At 41.2% G+C, this 17,550-nt stretch overlaps 1 protein-coding gene across 4 annotated transcripts in view; it reads left to right on the forward strand.

Moving 5' to 3' along the window:
• Positions 1-17,550, forward strand: part of ppfibp2b (PPFIA binding protein 2b) — a 104,850-nt gene that overhangs the window by 51,169 nt on the left and 36,131 nt on the right. For all 4 annotated transcript variants that reach the window (XM_084936303.1, XM_084936300.1, XM_084936304.1 and 1 more), the window contains exons 4-5: positions 6,184-6,270; positions 8,443-8,556. In XM_084936303.1, the coding sequence (XP_084792429.1) occupies positions 6,184-6,270; positions 8,443-8,556 (201 nt within the window). The remainder of the gene's footprint in view (positions 1-6,183; positions 6,271-8,442; positions 8,557-17,550) is intronic.

Raw genomic sequence — 17,550 nt, forward strand, 5'->3', positions numbered from 1 at the left:
CAACACCCTGAAAACATGTCTGTATTCATTCCAGTGTAATCATTTATATTGAGTGGATAGTGTTTCCTCTCCTCTTGTGCAAAGCCTTGTTAAATATTTGCTGCAGTGAAGTGTACTCACTTTATATAAATTGCACTAGAACTATGATTCGAATTTCATTAGTGTTGAATAAAATATGAATTTTATGGTCCTGTTTTTTGAGAGAACATCCTGAAAAAACTCAAAAGATAATTTCGTATTTAGGTCTAAATGATTTAAATATTTTCTTGGCTGATTAGAGGAATTATTAATTATCATAAATACCTGATTTAATATATTTGAATAAAAATGTGCTGTGTAAGCAAAAACCACTCAAGGTAATGGGTCAGTATTTATTTAACTGATGCTCCACCCTGTTTTTACTTGTACTGGAAGTACTTTTACTTCATGATACAAACTGAAACGCCTCTAAAAACTTAATATTTTCTAGGTTCACAGAGAGAACCTGTTTAATTAAATTTTTACTGCTACTAATATTCTAGTAGTTTTCAGCTAAATTTCCCAGATTTAGTCAGAAGTACTAATGGAAAACTCAAGGAAACTGAAAAAACAACTGCAGAACTGTAATTTATAATGATAGTGCAAAGACATTACACTGTGGCCCCAAACCGTCTTGCTCTGTCCATTCTCACACAATCCACCAGGCGATAACAGATAAAAACAGACTGGCCTGGTTTCTTTTATCGGTCCATTCAAACGCTGTGTCATCACCACCCTGAAATGGCCTTGCTTCTCTTCGGTCTTCTGATGGGAAGATCTGTGATTACAGCAGATTTCCCACTGGAATGAGAAACTGTAAATGTAACATTATTACAGCCTTACATTTTATAACTTAAGAGACACTCTGAAAGAAACAGTTTGTCCCCCACCCCCTTTCTACCCCCGTCTCTGTTTAATTTCAAGTCTGATAATGGGTTTAATGCATCCATATGGTCCACGTCAGGTGACCTAGCTGGTGTACATCCTGTGACCTCAGCTTCAGACAGTTCATCCAGGATTACAGGCTGATTTTAGGGTTTTTCATCTGTGCGCTGAGACGGCCCTTGAGGGATAAAAGAGACTGATAAGGTTTTGGAAGCTCACTAATGTGCCTTGAAGCTAAAGTTTAGAGTAGTTGTTGTGGCATCAGATAAGAGTTTCAGCTAAAAGCACAAAAAAACCCTCGATGTTTACGTTTTCTTTAAAACTGGGTCATCGTCATGATAGCAGGAAAGGTCGGCTTCTTGTAGCAAACAGTTACATTTACACTGCTGCATATTTTAGCCTAAAGGCGTTTTATATATTTATTTTTTCTGGACTTTGAAGCTAGTTAAGCTAATCATAGTTTAGACGGGTGTGGAGTGGATTTTTGGCAGTAAGAGGCTTAAATGTTGATTGCTTAAATGACAGTAATGGTTGTGGGGATTGTTGGCAAATCTGGGCCCCCCTCAAGTCTTTAGGGACAGATGCAGAAAGTTCCACCGACACACGATCATCATTGTACAAGAAAACACTGCAGATGCCATAATCAGCATAGTCTGTGGTTAAAAATGAAATATCATTTAATTCCACCAAAAACATGATGAGCTTTTCTTGAAGAAAAATATTTAACAAATGAAATATATATTTTTCCTGTCCTCTCTGGACTGTCTCATGCCCTACAGAACATGGATGCATTTCAGTGTTTAGTTCTTTGTAGTAATCCTGTAGTAGTCCTGAGCAACCTCAGCATTCATCTAAAATGCAATTTGAACTCCTACAGGACAAATGCGACCATTTCATGTTTGCAAATTGGTTGTTAACTTAAGTTTTAGTATCACCAGTGGGATGTTTGATGAATACAGCTACCTGCTGATGGAAATGCAATCAGTGGTAACCAAGTTCAGTACTTCAGATATTAAAACAAACTAATGGTTTTAGCCAAAATGTGCTAACAGCTGAGGTGAACTGCAGTGCTGAGTGATGACAATGTGGTTTTACTACTACAAGTGATTTTAACATTATCCACAGTCATTTGATTGATTGTAATAATGGATAATAATGACTGTGATACTTAATTCAGATCTAAATTTCACACACAGTCTTGATATATTACCAGAATGACCATCAGTTCCTTTACAGCTGCTACTGCTTTCTGTCATTTCAGGTGGAAACAGATCTATAATGGACTTTTGGGCTGGTGTCAATACTAGTGTTTCAAGTAGTCATATACAAGGTTCATACTTTTATAACATATATCCACACTGGATGTTTGGTGGTGAGAGGGGAAAAACACAATCAAACATGTAGAAGCAGGTGCAAGTGAAATTATCTTTGGATTAATCATGAAGCAGCCAAGTAAACACAGACATGGTCGAGGCGAGCACCAGAATGGAGAAGAGAGGTGATTTAAGTGACTCTGGAAATGGCACGGTTGTTGATGCCAAACAAGGTGGTCGGAACATTTAAGAAACTGCTGATCTACTTTTCCCAAATAAAACAGGGTTTGCAGAGCCTGAAATGGTCTGAAAAAACAAAACATCCGGTGATTTCCCTGTGTGAAAATGCCCAGCTTTTTTTCTTTTTTTTTTTTTTGCCTGTCCCATTTGGTTCTTTAGCCGTCATAATTGTTGTCTGAAGACCAACAAGGATACCCAATGGATTTATTTTGCCAAATGGATCATCATGGCATTGCCGTATTGGTCCATTTGATCGACCTTTGTTTTTATTATTTATTTTATTTTATTTTCAATTGTTACAGACGGGACAGACATGAGTGAGGGATAGGAAAGGGAGAAAGAAAGAGGAAGGAAAAGAAAAAAAGAAAGGGAGAGGGACAGTGAGAAAGGGAAAAAAAAAGAATAAAAAATCTCCTGGATCACCTGTTGAGAGAAAAAGAATAGAAAACAAGCAAAAAAAAAAGCAAAGCAACATACTAAACACAACACCATCGCATTAATCTAGCTAAGTGTAAACAGCAGTAAATACTAAATATTGAATATTGTTGTGCAGCACGCAGGACCGACAGCGCACAATGTGCTTTGAAGTAGCAGCCAAGAAAGGTGTGATTTAAGTTTACGAACAGTGAACATCCATGTGCACACCTGTGTGGATCAGCGCGCTTGTATTCAAATGGTTTCCCCATGTAATGGTCCGCAAGAGGAAGTAGAGAGCCATAGCCCTGTCCCCCAGGGCATGAAGCAGGCATGGAGGAGATCCAGGCCCCAGACATCCAGAGGCCCCAGAGTGCGAGAGCCCAAGGAGGACCACCGGAGGGGCATCCGTGCCACCCTCATGGGAAGGGCTGAAGATCCCCAGACGAGGGGTCACCCAGTAGCCACCGAGCAGAAGCTAGAGGGGCCTGCACCGGCGCGCCCGCCGGCTCTGCCGGCAGCCAGCTGTGCCAGAGTGGACCGAGCCGCAGGCCCAGAGGCCGGAGGCCCGAGGGCCCCCCGCGCCCCGGAAGAGGCAGAGCCTGAAATGGTCTGAAAAAACAAAACATCCGGTGATTTCCCTGTGTGAAAATGCCCAGCTGATGTAAGACGTCAACGGTAACTCAAAGACTCACTCCTTACAACCAAGATTTGTTGAAGAGCACTTCTGAATGTGCAGCACTTCAAAACGTGAAGCAGATGAGAACTAGGAGAAGACCACACCAAGTGCCTACCTGATTGCTGATCACATACATCCCTTTAATGACCACAGTGTACCTTATCTCCTGACAGCTGTTTCCAGCCAGCCCGTTCTCACTCCCGAGGTGTAACATGCCGACATTTTGTCACGTCCCGCGGCGTTCCTGAGGAACGCGAAAGGAGACCTTCGGCGTTCTTATGGTACGCGGCGGGTTATGGCTGAAATCCAGTGCAATGACGCTCCCGCGGTAATAGACGTTCCAGCCCTGTATTCCAGCCCTAAACCTAACCTTATCCCTAGCCCTAACCATAACCTTATTCCTGACCTTAACCAGGATTTTAATGACATTAAATAGCGTGTTTGTAAGCGATTTGAAGAAAAAGAGCGAACATGTGTAGATTCAGTCCAGACGGTTCTCATATTTCCTCATTTTTCCGAGGTCGTCATTTAGGAACGTGGTGGGTAGCCGAAAACGTAATATGTTGACGATTTGTCACCTAGCGTAAAATGTTACGCTTTGGGAGTGAGAACGTGTTGTTCCAGCAGGATGGCACGCCATGTCTTAAAGCTCAAATCATTTCAAACTGGTGTCTTGAACATGACGATGCGTTCACTGTGCTCAAATGGCCTCCAGAGTCACCAAATACCAATCCAGCAGAGCACCTTTGGGATCATAGATGTTTAACTGACAGCTGTCACGTCAGTATACACCAAAACCTCTGAGGAATGTTTCCAGCACCTTGTTGAATCTGGTTTAAAAGAAATAGCAAGATTTCTGTTAAGGGTAAACATAGTGTTGAAGCTCCAGTTTTAAGAGCTCATTCGGTTTGAGCTGTAATGTAATATTGCTGTTTCCCACACAGTCTTTGTTTGGCATTGATACAATGTTACTGGCCAGTACACGTCACTCTGTTTCTTAACATTATGTAGGGTTAGCACAAAGCTAAATCTCAGCTGTCACGAGCCTAGCATGCAGTTTAACAGCCCTGCAAATGCAAACTGATTTAGCCAAAGTGTTTCTAACAACAGGTGGTATTTCTAATCTTGCTGACAGAAGCAGAAAATATCATCTTATCATAAGAATGTTTTCCTCTCTTTCCAAATGTTTGCAGCAGCATGCTGGGGAGTGGAGGAGCCAGCAGCATTCAAACACATTCTGACTCTTAAAGCTGAGCAGAGAAATGGAAACAGGACAGACATCATCATTCAGGAATAAAGCCATTTAAAAATGTTCGGCTTGACTTTCATTTTCACTTCCTGAGTTGTGGAGTGCATAATTCTGCCATAACCTTAATAGCAGGTTATGGCAATAAGGAACTGGCAAAAGAACTTCTGACCAAAGGGAAATGTCTCTTTCACTGTTTGCATGTTCTTAAGTTCACATTAGAAAGCATTTCTATTTCGACACAGAGCCTGACACAGCTTTTTCTCCTGACAGGCTGCTGCAAATACATTGATATATGATATATTTTGTTAGACTTACAGTAGTCAGAGATGACAAAAGGTGGAAATTATAGCACAAGCTTTAGCACAATGTCGATGATTTGGCTCTGCTATCCTGCTATTTCCAGATTAACAGAAGTCAGATGAGTCAGATGATGTTTCATAACTTCGTATCATGTGCTTTGTGAAAAATGTGTATTTATACAGCATCGGCTCTGTGAGTTCCTTGTGCAAGAGTCAGCAGTCTTGCCCAGATCAGCTCTGGACATTAAGCGAGAGGATTATGTGTACAGCTTGGTTCTTTGTCAAACTCTGAAGCATCAGAAGCGCAAAAATCAGCAATATTCTGACATTTATATGCATTTAACGTTAACAGCTAAGCCATATTACTGGCTGTTTCTAATCTTATTGTATAGATATTTCAGTCTGACTACCTGTAATCTAACAGTTTACACGTCTTTGTATTTTAAATTCAACATTGGCAATATGTATGTTTGCTGAATCATGCGTTTTGCTTTTGTTCAAAGCATCCCAGACAAAGTAAATAAGTTATTTTCTGACTTCAACAGCACTTTTTATAATGTATTTGTGCAGTTTTGTGAATAATAGATACTCTTTTCTGTTTTAGAGAACCTAGTTGTGTCTGGCTTATGAGTAACTAGATGAAATTGCCCCTGTCTTGGGGAAGCGCATCCCCCCCGTGTTCGCTGGGTGGTAAAGGTGTAATTCAGCATCAGACCTGCCAAATTTAGCTTCCAAACTAAGATGTTTAGGATGAGCAGGTATCTATTCATCTGTGGTTTAGACAAATAAAGACTCATTAGGAAGCTTTTGTTGCAGGCTAACAAGTTGTCATCTCCACCTCTCACATACACACCAAAAAAGCCACTGACTAAAATCCGCTAACAGAAGCTTGGAAACGGTCACCTTGGCTACCTTCATTTTTTCTATACAGTCTTTGGTGTAAACAAGACTGCAGTTTTACTGATTTAGGGACAGAGGATGTGCCTCTCTGCTTCAGTGCTTGAAGATAAAAATAGGCCGTCCCTTATCTTTCATCCTTAACCTCTTTATGAACTTTGTGTGTTTCTGCTGTGTGTGTTTGTCCAGGTGAACCTCTGTTCTCCAGCCAACAATGAAACTTACCAAGAACGACTGCTTCGCCTAGAGGGAGACAAGGAGTCTCTGGTGCTACAGGTCAGATATTTCTTATCTATCTAAGTTATAGACAGTGTCAACTGAACATTTAATACAAAGACACATACAATGTGTACGCAACGTGCCTATGCTGCCTGTGTACTTTCATATCACATTTTCGGAGTGTACTTTTTCTTTGCTGTCCCAGTTTGCTTGTTCAGATGTGGTTGTAATTATTTTGGCATGCACAACTACATCTAACTTTTTGATCCCTGCCATAAATGAGCCAGGAGACTGTCTGGCAGGATTTGTTGCACGCTGGAAAAACATCTTGTCCTTTAATCTGTAATCCTGTGAGTTCAGATATTTCGTGTTATTTCATAACAAAACATGTCCGGACACCTTCGAAAGCATGTGAGGGTGTTTACATACGACTCGTGCAGTAACCGCCAGCGCCTAGTCGGCTGCAGTAAAGATGATTATATGTCATCTAACTATATGATGTCAGGAGGTGCTCTGTGCTGTCAAAACTCTTTAATAGCCAGTTCATGCAGCTGTGATTTCCACAGTCTGTCTTTACATTCCTCCTAGTTAATTTGTCGTTTTGGAACTGCCCCTTTATGCTCTCCGTGTCTCTGTGTATGTTTGTTTTATGCTCTGGGGAAGCCCACGCGAGCGGATGATTTTTTTTTTGACGATAAGTGCACCACCCGTCTGGACAACCCCGGTTTGCAAAGTTTTCACAAAGTCCACATCTCGTTCGTTACTACCACCACCCGCACACCTACTTCTTACACATTCCTCAACTGACACTGCCCGTGATTGGTTGAGATCCAAGTGAACCGGGGCTTGTTTTTACTGACTGGAGATTTAATTGGCTGTGGACAGTTTGCCCCTCCGTAGTGCCTTCCTGCCTTTTCACCTGCCTCTACTTTAAGACTGCTTATGTGAAGCTTTGTCTTGCTTCAGCGTGTGCTAGTATAGACACACTCTGTGGTTAGTAACTAACTTCCTTCTAGCTTTGTCGAGAGCATTCACCTCTGTTTGTGTGTGTGTGGCTCAGAGGAAGGAGGTAAGGGGTATTTTTAACTTTTGTCTTTAGCATTTGGAGTTTATACAGTCATATCAAGATCACGCCGTGTTGTTTCTTTATTTTTACTTACTTTATGTTTGTGTCATGTTTGTCAAGCTTTAGTGGTATCCATGTTTTTGGTGCGAAACCTAACACAAGGCTCTTAGGCGTGACTCATTCAGATACTTGTTCATTCATTTACTCACTTGTTCATGGTTCATCAGTGCTAGGGAGGGCAGGTTTAGCAGACCAGTCCCTCTGTAATAACACATGTTCATGTTCTGTTAGCGGTTACAAGTGTCAAGCCAAAAACTTGACAAAATATTCTTTTGTGCCAGAGCAATGTGCGACAGGACGTGGCTGCAGGGGTAAAAATCAGAGAAACTGAAGTGACAGAGAGTCAGCTGCTGTCAGATGGATTTGGCATCGTTTAGGTGAACAGGAGGGATCTTTGAGTGTGTGTGTGGGTGCACGTTTGGCAGAAGGTGAATGGGTTGTCAGAGAGATTATAGTAAGTGTGTAATACATTCCTAGGTGACAGACTGCTGAGTAAATGTGTGTGTGTTGGTTTGGAGTTGAAATATGTGATGATGTGTTCTTTTATGTGGATTGAAAGAAGAAAAAGACATAAAGACACAAACATAAACCAAAAGCTGTGGACTTTTGAATATGTAGGGTAGGTTACGGCTTGTATATTGTACATTTTTTATATATATATATATATATATATATATATATATATATATATATATGTTTTTCCCTATGTTAATACTGTCCATATGTACATAGCGCTGCAGAACTGTACCCCCCCCCCCCCCCCCCCCCCAGCATGTTTACACTGAGTAGGAGATGCTCTGTATCTCATTGTACAACTGTATAGTGACAATAAAGGCATTCTATTCTATTCTATTCTAGACTCAAACTGATAAGATTTGTCTATCACAGGTATTAGTACTATTATATAGTATATATAGCATATTATATATATAGTAATGTAACAAAGTTCTATCTCCCATAAAAACTTGTATCAGTGACTAAAAACAATGTTTACCAACTAAAACTCCTGCATATTTCTATCTATTTTTTCCTTATCTTAAGCATGTGATCAGCCAGCGCTTTCTGAGGACGGTGTAATACAGTATGACTGTGTCACCCACCAGGTGAGCGTTCTGACCGACCAGGTGGAGGCTCAGGGAGAGAAGATCAGAGACCTAGAAAGTTCTTTGGAGGAACACCGCCAGAAACTGGCCTCCACTGAAGAAATGCTCCAACAGGTAAAGCACGTGTAAAACACCATTTATAAACCTGTCACAGAAAAATGTTGAACAGATGAAATATTATTGTTTGCATGTTGCTTGATCCACCCTGGAGGGATTCTGATGCTACAATACAGACAATATGGCAAGAAAATGGCATTTGTAGTAACAGACTCTGCATAAAAGGTGGACATGGCCTTTGTGGTTTCTGGATGTCATTGTTAGCATTTTGCCTAACACTGTGACTCAACTAAAGGCAGCAAGCTTGGCTAGCAGAGAGTGAAATCATCTGTAAAATTTAGATTTCACCACTAACTTCGGGACTTTTAACAAAGGAGCCAGTGGTAATGGTGACTCACTTTGTGGAACTAGCCTCAAGTTGATTTTAGATGAACTGCAGTTTGTTTGGTCTTCTGTACTAGTTTAATTTCAATCAATTAAGAAAGCTGTTTTAACCCCCATATATAAAATATATTGCTATAACAGTATTAACACAGGCTCTCTACAGAGTTTGTTCTCAGTGCAAACTGCATCAGCCTAAAGAGGATAGTGTATTATATTTAAAACACTAAATATGGTCTCAAATGGTGCCCAGACAGATTTTTAACTGAAAATGAAACTATGACAGAGGTCATACTTATTAAGTTGACCTTGTTTTCACTTGGCGTGTCTTTTTTCTTTTTTACGTTAGAGCAAATACCAAGTCGCTGACTTCAGGTGATAGCAGGGAGTTATCCAACAGGATGTTCAGAGTGACTAAAGTGCAGGAGTGAGTTGTTACTGTAAATGAATAAATAAAGGAGTGGCGCAGTGTTTTATTGAGGGTTCCAGTTTGATTTTATGCTCGCTGGCCTCCTTTGACTCTGTCCCTGTTTAGCTGTGTGGTGGGTATTACAGAGACATCAAAACAACTAGATTTTAAAGGGTCAAAGCTTGAAGTTACTCAGTGTTCAGTGAGATGTAATGAGATTAGACAGAGTTTACTCTTACAGTACAGTGAGTTTGAAGGTGACCTTTTTAGATAAAGGATGTAAAATGTTCTGCTACCAGCTATGTCCCATTCATTGGTTGTAATCCACTAATGTTGACTTTACATTAATGCAACTGCTGTCGGCCCTGGAGGGATGAGAATCAGTCAAAACATAGAAATGAAGCCCAGATTTCAGCAGCAGATACACGAAACTGAAAAAAGGTTTCCATAAACATGGTTTTTAAAACATCTGCAGCGGTGAAATCCTGTGTGTTTCAAAAGCATTACTGAAAGATGTTGACAGAAAATGGGCCGGTCTGATTATTAAATATTCATTTCATTACAACATCTGGTAAACTGTGAGTACATTTATGACATAGGTTAATAACAAAGGGATATATTTGGAAACCGACAGAGCATTGAAGGTCTATTTAAACTGGACTAAGAGCAAGTGAATAAAAAGAAGAATACACTTTGAATTGATCAAAGCCTTTGTGTCGGTACAATGCGGCCTATGAGTTATCAAAGATTTATTTTTAACATCAAAGCAATTTTCATATAACTTCTATATAATCTATCTCTCTATATGTGTACAATACTTTGTCCTTAACTGAAAAAAATTGTCAAAGCATCAAGCCTTTGGGGTTTTTTGAATATGAAAATTAATGTCAAATACAGACTATATTAATCCTGGGTGAAGATCTCAGTCACATGTTGCAAAATGTGTGCAAGGCGAACAGAGGCAACAGTTGAATCTGTATTATTTTATAGTTTTGTTGTCTTCAGTATCAGGAAACAGATAAATACAAATAAATACTATCTCATGTGCATCAACGTCTGTCCTTACTGAAAATCCCATTAGTATGCGCTCCTAAGCACTTAGCACTTTAAGGCACTGCTGGACAATAATTGTAGAGCAAAGTGCAGTAAATGGAAAGTTTATTCAGCCGGCCAGTCTTTGGATTTCTCTACTGCTGCCCACAGTAGGTCATAATTCTGCTAGAGTAGATGTAAAGTAAAGAATTTGAAGCACAGTCTTCTAGTCGTTTCAGTTGTTTTGGTTGCCATCACCAGTGAGGCAAGCTCGTGAGCTCTGCCAAGCTGGACACAACAAGCCTGCAGCTCTGTGCATCACAGAATCAGGCTTCTGTTTAGACTCCTCAACAGGCTCTTTGTCCTCCTCGCTGTCAGCACAGAGAATAAAAAGGCCACAGCCCCCAAATAAATACCCCACCGCGGCCGTGACGTTTTTCTCCCTCATCCAGCCACCCTTTGTTATCTATTAGTTATTGCTGTTGATGTTTTTTCAAGTGATCTAAACCAGTTTTAGGTAAAAACACAGGAGGAATAAAACATCTCTCTCTTTTTTAAAAAAAAAAATCTCTGCTGCTACTGATCTTCTTTGTGGTTTGTGACTTGACGTTTGTGGTTTTTCCTGGTTTTAGCTGCACTGATCTGCAGCTGTCGTCCTGGTTTGTGGTTGTTTGTTAGTAGCTGCGAGTGGTTCCCTTTTACAGTTTACGACCGCTGCTCAAATAGTTAATCCGATATGAGATGTTTGGTTTGCAGAGATGAGGGCTGAGTGAGGAGAAAGATAACTGTGGACCGGTGTTTTCAGTTTCTATCTCGTCTGTTGTGTCTGTTGTATTTTATTATCAGTTATGTACCTCTTAAATCTTCTCCATGTATAATTACAGGGCATGTTTGAAGGATTTAAAAGGTGGCAAACACGTCTGCTTCTGCAGTGTCTAATACACAAGTATGAGTACACTTGTGTATTAGATGAGTACCGAGGTTGTGACACACGATAAATTCATCTTCTGATTTCTGCGGGTTTATGTTTTCACATAAAATCACATTTATATTTTAATGCTTTCATTAGCAAAAGTGGAAAAAAAACAAAATGAAGATTTTGAAAAACAAAATATCAGCAAAGCTCTGGATTGTTGGAAGCTAAGTTAGTTGACTTAAGGCAGGGGTGTCCAACTCCGTGCCCGGTGTCCTGCAGGTTTTAGATGTGTCCTTGATCCAGCACAGCTGATCTAAATGGTTAAATGACCTCCTCAACATGTCTTGAAGTGACTGGTAATGAACTAAACATTTGATTCAGGTGTGTTGACCCAGGGTGATACCTAAAACCTGTAGGACACTGGCCCTTGAGGCCTGGAGTTGGACACCCCTGACTTAAGAACTCTCCACAGATGTTTGAAGCTTAGATTATTCGCAGAAAATGGAAAAAGTGAAGTGCAGCACCTTCAAGTGGACAATCAGCATGAAGCCGAAAAACAAAAAGTTGTACAGGGGTAGAAGGACACCTGAAAACGCCTGAAATTAAGGGACTTCACACTGCAGCACATTGCAAAAATGAGCGCCTCCGTTAACAGATGTCAGCTGGGCGTGGAGATGGATGCTGTACGTCTGATTCTGTGTAGTGTATTCACAGGATAGTATTCACATGAGCAAACACAAACAAGTTGTGTGTCTGTGTGTGAGCGAGAGAGACAAGCAACAGGCGAACAAGAGTTTATCCAGCCATGCAGCATTATGTGTCAGCGCTGCAGGGCTGCTGTTTGCTGTGGGAACCACAACTAATCTAATAAGAAATAGCCCTCAGGACACACACACACACACACACACACACACACACACACACACACACACACACACACACACACACACACACACACCACAGGGTGCAGAGTTCTCATGCTGGAGGATATCCACCCACACATGTAGTCATACTGTGACTACATGTCCTACAGTGCCTTTATTTAGACATAAAAATTACTGTACTGAGACATTTCTGTCTACACGGCTTACACTGTTGTAGTTACACAGTATCCTAAACAACATACAAGACAAGCATAACACGCATAAACATTCATGGGCCATTATGTTTTAATATTTTGCCATGTTCATTAAAAATGTAATTGACTCAACAGCAGACGTCATTCACTGTCTTCATTATTATCCAAAAAATATCAATAGCCCAGCAATTTCCCAGTATTTTTGGTTTCCATGCACTCTCCGGCTGATGTTTCTTTATTTTCTGCGTTTTTGGCCAAAACAAAAAGGCGGAGGTCTCTAAAACAGTCCGTGATTTGGCAACCAGAGATTGAGAAATATTAATAATATAATAATAAAATAATAAAAATTTTGCAACTTGCAAGTGATGATGATTGCCACATCCTACCTACAGTTATGGGAATGGCTTGAATCAAATGAGAACCACTGAGGCGGAGGATCCTGAAAGTGCCAAAATTGCTGTTGGCACTTGAGGTTGGCTTTAAAGGTCACGCTTGAGTTTTCTTTCTGTGGTGAATCTAAGCAGAGCCTTGAACCTACTCAAAGCTGAAGCCATGCCAGCATTTATGCCAGTGCAGGCTGCGTCAACGTCCAGTTGCATGTCTGAGGACATTAGCTGCTTCCGTATTTCCCAAGGGGTTGCTGTAGTGGCTGTGTCCAGATTTTTAAACCAGAGCAGATTTTACACAGGACACTCCTCTTGACGCAACCATCCCATTTATCTGGGCTTTGGATCGGGACCAGGAGTACATTAGATTGTCACCCCCTTGAGGTTTAGTTAGTGTCTCCTCTGGGTCTTGAGCCAGGGATCTTTCATGTGAAAGATGAATGTGTTAACATCTGGGTAGATTTAAGGTTAGCCTAAACAGCCGACTGCTTGGATTAACAACTATGCCAGCATGAAGAGTCATAGCTGATTTTGGTCAGGCCTCATTTCAGCTAACTGTAGACACTGAACTGAGCCTTTCCACTGTGTTGGCAATCTTTTTCTGTCATTTGGGACCATGTCACACAGAATGCCCAGTGAATCTGTGCTTTGCCTTTTGGTGAGTGAAATGAGGATATTTTTATGTATCTTGTTTTTGCACCTCTACATTTTATGGATGCAACATGAAAACCAGAGCTTGCAAGCCTTAGCTTATAACTTAGATCTCAACATTCTCGTCCAAATATGGTCACGTCTGAGTCAAAAAAGCTCACCTGCCTGAAGTGAAGAACTTATATCTCCATAACCTTTTGGCATGTCAACACATAGCGGAAAAACATAAAAAATGAAATGTTGCTAGGCTTAAAGTGCCTGATGTAACTTTTTACAGGGGAGCAAGCAAAGGTGCTCAAACAGACCTAAAACTGACGTGTTAAAATCAGAAGCAGTGAAAGGGGCTGAGAGTAGATGACTACTTATGACATGACATAAAATGACGGGGTAAATATATAAGAAGATTACCTATGCACCAGAGCCTACTGTAACATATAATAGGGCAGCATGCTAGTTACACCGAGAGAATAGAACAGCATGTGATTTGTTTTCAGAACATAGTGAGCGATGTAAAGGTAAGTTCACAGGCAAAAATGGTGTTACAGAACCAAACTTCTACTTCTGCGATTTTATTGAGTGTTTAATTTTTAAACAAATAGATAGTATATATCCAAAAAGTTGATTCTGTTCATCTGGACGTAGCGTTTTGTGGGAGAAACGTTTCGTCACTCATCCAAGTGACTCCTTCAGTCTCAGCTGACTGCAGGTTTCCAATCTTATAAACAGTACATTTGCATAATGACTGAAACCAGCCCACTGAAGGAACAATGGGTTGGGAGGTCAGTTCCTTAATCTTAATTATGCAAATTCTCATAACCATTGATCAACAGCCACTGACCAAAACCCACTGATCAATGGCCATGAGTACCATTCACAGAGAGTTGGGGAAAGGCTGCAATCACAGCATGTAAGATGGCGAAAGATGTATCCTTAGGCCCCCTCCTCGATTCAGAGATGGTATTTCCCTTTTCACATAAATGGCCTCCTTGACTCCGCGCTCAAACCAGCATTCCTCCCTGTCCAGGATGTGTACATCCTCATCATTGAAAGAGTGTCCACTGGCCTGTAGGTGTAAATAGACTGCAGAGTCCTGGCCTGACGAGGTAGCTCTTCTGTGTTGTGCCATCCGCTTCGCCAGAGGTTGTTTGGTTTCCCCGATGTATAAATCCTGGCAATCCTCCTGGCACTTAACAGCGTACACTATGTTACTCTGTTTGTGTCGGGGGAACCGATCCTTGGGGTGGACCAGTTTTTGGCGCAGCGTGTTTTGGGGTTTAAAAGCCACAGAGACCCGGTGTTTAGAAAAAATGTGTCTCAACTGCTCCGATACTCCTGACACATATGGGATCACTACAGGTTTTCGCTTGGGCAGCGGTTGTCCTTCTCTCCTGGATCGGCTGGAGCTTTCTTTAGGTGCCTTTCCCGCTTTGACAAAAGTCCAGCTGGGATAACCACATTTACTCAGGGCCTTCTTGATGTGCTGTTCTTCTGCCTCCCTGGCCGCTGTGTCTGTGGGGATGGTGTTCGCTCTGTGTTGTAGCATCCTGATGACACCCAGTTTGTGCTCCAGTGGATGACGAGAGTCAAACCTTAAATACTGATCCGTAATTGTAGGTTTACGGTACACGTCAGCTTTTAGATGTCCCCCATTACTGATGGAAATCTCACAGTCTAAGAAGGCTAACCTGCCACTTTTCATATCCTCCCTGGTGAATTTGATGTGTCGGTCCACCGAGTTAATGTGATCCGTGAAATGTGGTCCGTCCTGAGATTTGATTTTCACCCAGGTGTCATCCACATATCTGAACCAATGGCTTGGTGGTGTTCCAGGGTAGGATAGCAAAGCCCTCTTTTCCACTTCTTCCATGTACAAATTGGCCACGATTGGTGAAACTGGGGAGCCCATGGCACACCCATGTTTCTGCCTGTAGAACTGACCCTTGTATGTGAAGTAGGTGGAATGAAGACACAGTTCCAAAAGCAAACACACTTGGTCGATGCTGAGAGCGGTCCTGTTGCTGAGGTTGGGGTCATCCAACGCTTCCGTGACTGGGATGCAAGTGAAGAGAGATGTAACGTCGTACGAGACCATGGTTTCATCTGCCTCCATAATGACATCTCTCACCTTCTCAACAAAATCCAAAGTGTTCTGGATGTGGTGCTCAGAGCTGCCCACCAGCGGGTTGAGGATCGAAGCCAGAAACTTGGAGATGTTATAGGTGACAGAGTTGATCATGCAGACAATCGGTCTTAAAGGTGCACCCTGTTTATGTATTTTTGGTAAACCATACAGGTTGGTGTAGACTCCCCTGGGTACAGCCTGTGGTATGAGGTTAAGATTAAGGAACTGACCTCCCAGCCCATTGTTCCTTCAGTGGGCTGGTTTCAGTCATTATGCAAATGTACTGTTTATAAGATTGGGGAAACCTGCAGTCAGCTGAGACTGAAGAAGTCACTTGGATGAGTGACGAAACGTTTCTCCCACAAAACGCTACGTCCAGATGAACAGAATCAACTTTTTGGAGATTTACTTTCCTGGATGATTGAGAATGCATCAAGACGTTAGATAGTATATACTTCAAGTTCTCCTGTCTAGTCGTGCCATATTTAACTCTGGAGATGAGCGCAGCCTCTTTAAAGGGATCTATAAATTCTGTGGCGCATATGATAATTAGTCACATGCACGGCACGGCCTCATTATTAAAGGAAAGCAAATGTCAGGCAGCTGAGCCGCGGGCCATGACCACAGCGTGTGGATGAATTACCTCTAAATATTGCAGCTTATCCCTCTGTAAGTGACACTGGTGTTAGATTGCAAACTGACAGTCAGCTGCCCTAACGAAAGAGATTTTCTAAATATCTGTGTGTGTGTGTGTGTGTGTGTGTGGCTGCTGAGCTGGAGTGATTATGGGGTTTAGTTGTTCGTTTGCGTGGCTGTGGTGTTGACACAGTTTGTTTACTATGTGATGTTTCCGTTTAGAAAGAAATTCCTTGTCTGACATTTAATGAACAGTAATCTACTTTATTTGACCGCTCACAAGTCATTGAATTTCTGTCTTAAATATATGTTATTTAAAATAGGCTCATGTGAGAAGTGTGTGGCTATAATTCTAAAAAAATCCCAGCATCTTTTTTATTGAATTTGATTCATTTGGCATTTTGAAAATGTGCACGCACAAATGAAAAAATAGAGAAGCAAAAAATGATTCTGATTGTTGTTCTGCTCCAAAACCATCTCAAAAAAGTTTTGCATTAATAATACGTTTATATAGCGCAACTATAAGGCTACAAGATGCTTCACAAGACAAGATAGTCACGGTAAAACAAATAGTAATAAAACGTTTGAGAAACATTTAAAGGTTACACAAAACTCGGAGGGAGAGCGCAAGACAGTTAAAAGCAGAACAAAGAACATGAAGAATTACAAACAAGTACAGTAAAAGCACACAAAAATAATCAAAGGCTCATGAAACATAAGTGACAACATAAAAGTAGCTCGATTTGGAGCATTGAGAAAGTCTGCCTATCCGATGTCTCTACGAGAGATTTAAAACGAGAGTGTGATATATTAAAAACTATTAAACAGCAGAAAATGTATGTTTACAGCCTCAGTTTGCACTTCGTCACAGCTCTCTGCTTTCTCAGTAAAAGACTTTCAGTACCTACTGCTGACTGTGACTAAAGAAAATATGACTACCTCTTACAGCAAAAACATTTCTGTCAAAGCGGCAACTTCTACGGGAAAATCACTTCCCATAACAAAGCGGTTAAGTTACACTGACTCACTCACTTGGCTTTTGTTGCTTTGCTGACTGAAGGACTGGACTAGAAAGAGGTGAACTTTTGCGAGCCTTCATTCAGTTAGTTCATTTTCAGATTTGTTTGTGCTCTTTCTAAAGCTCCCACTCCTCTTTGCCTTCACAGCGCTCTGAGCTAACGCTAACTGCTCGGTTAAATACCCAACTGTGCCCTGCGTTTTGACTCGCACATGTGTGACTACAGGGCGTAGCTGGTCTAATCGAGTGCTCTGCTTTAACTGGACAAGCTGAGTCCTGCATATATCAACGACATTTGTCCTGTTTAGCAAAGTTAAAAGTAACAGGGATATGGCAGCTTTAGCCACCGCCATTCGACACCATTGCCCCAGAACCAAACCTCCTGGAATCATATAAAGTTGGAATTTTTTTTCCACAGTTAT

This window comes from Perissodus microlepis, chromosome 7, assembly GCF_051167445.1.
Source record: "Perissodus microlepis isolate ML-2025 ecotype Zambia chromosome 7, ASM5116744v1, whole genome shotgun sequence".
NCBI classification, from domain to species: domain Eukaryota; kingdom Metazoa; phylum Chordata; class Actinopteri; order Cichliformes; family Cichlidae; genus Perissodus; species Perissodus microlepis.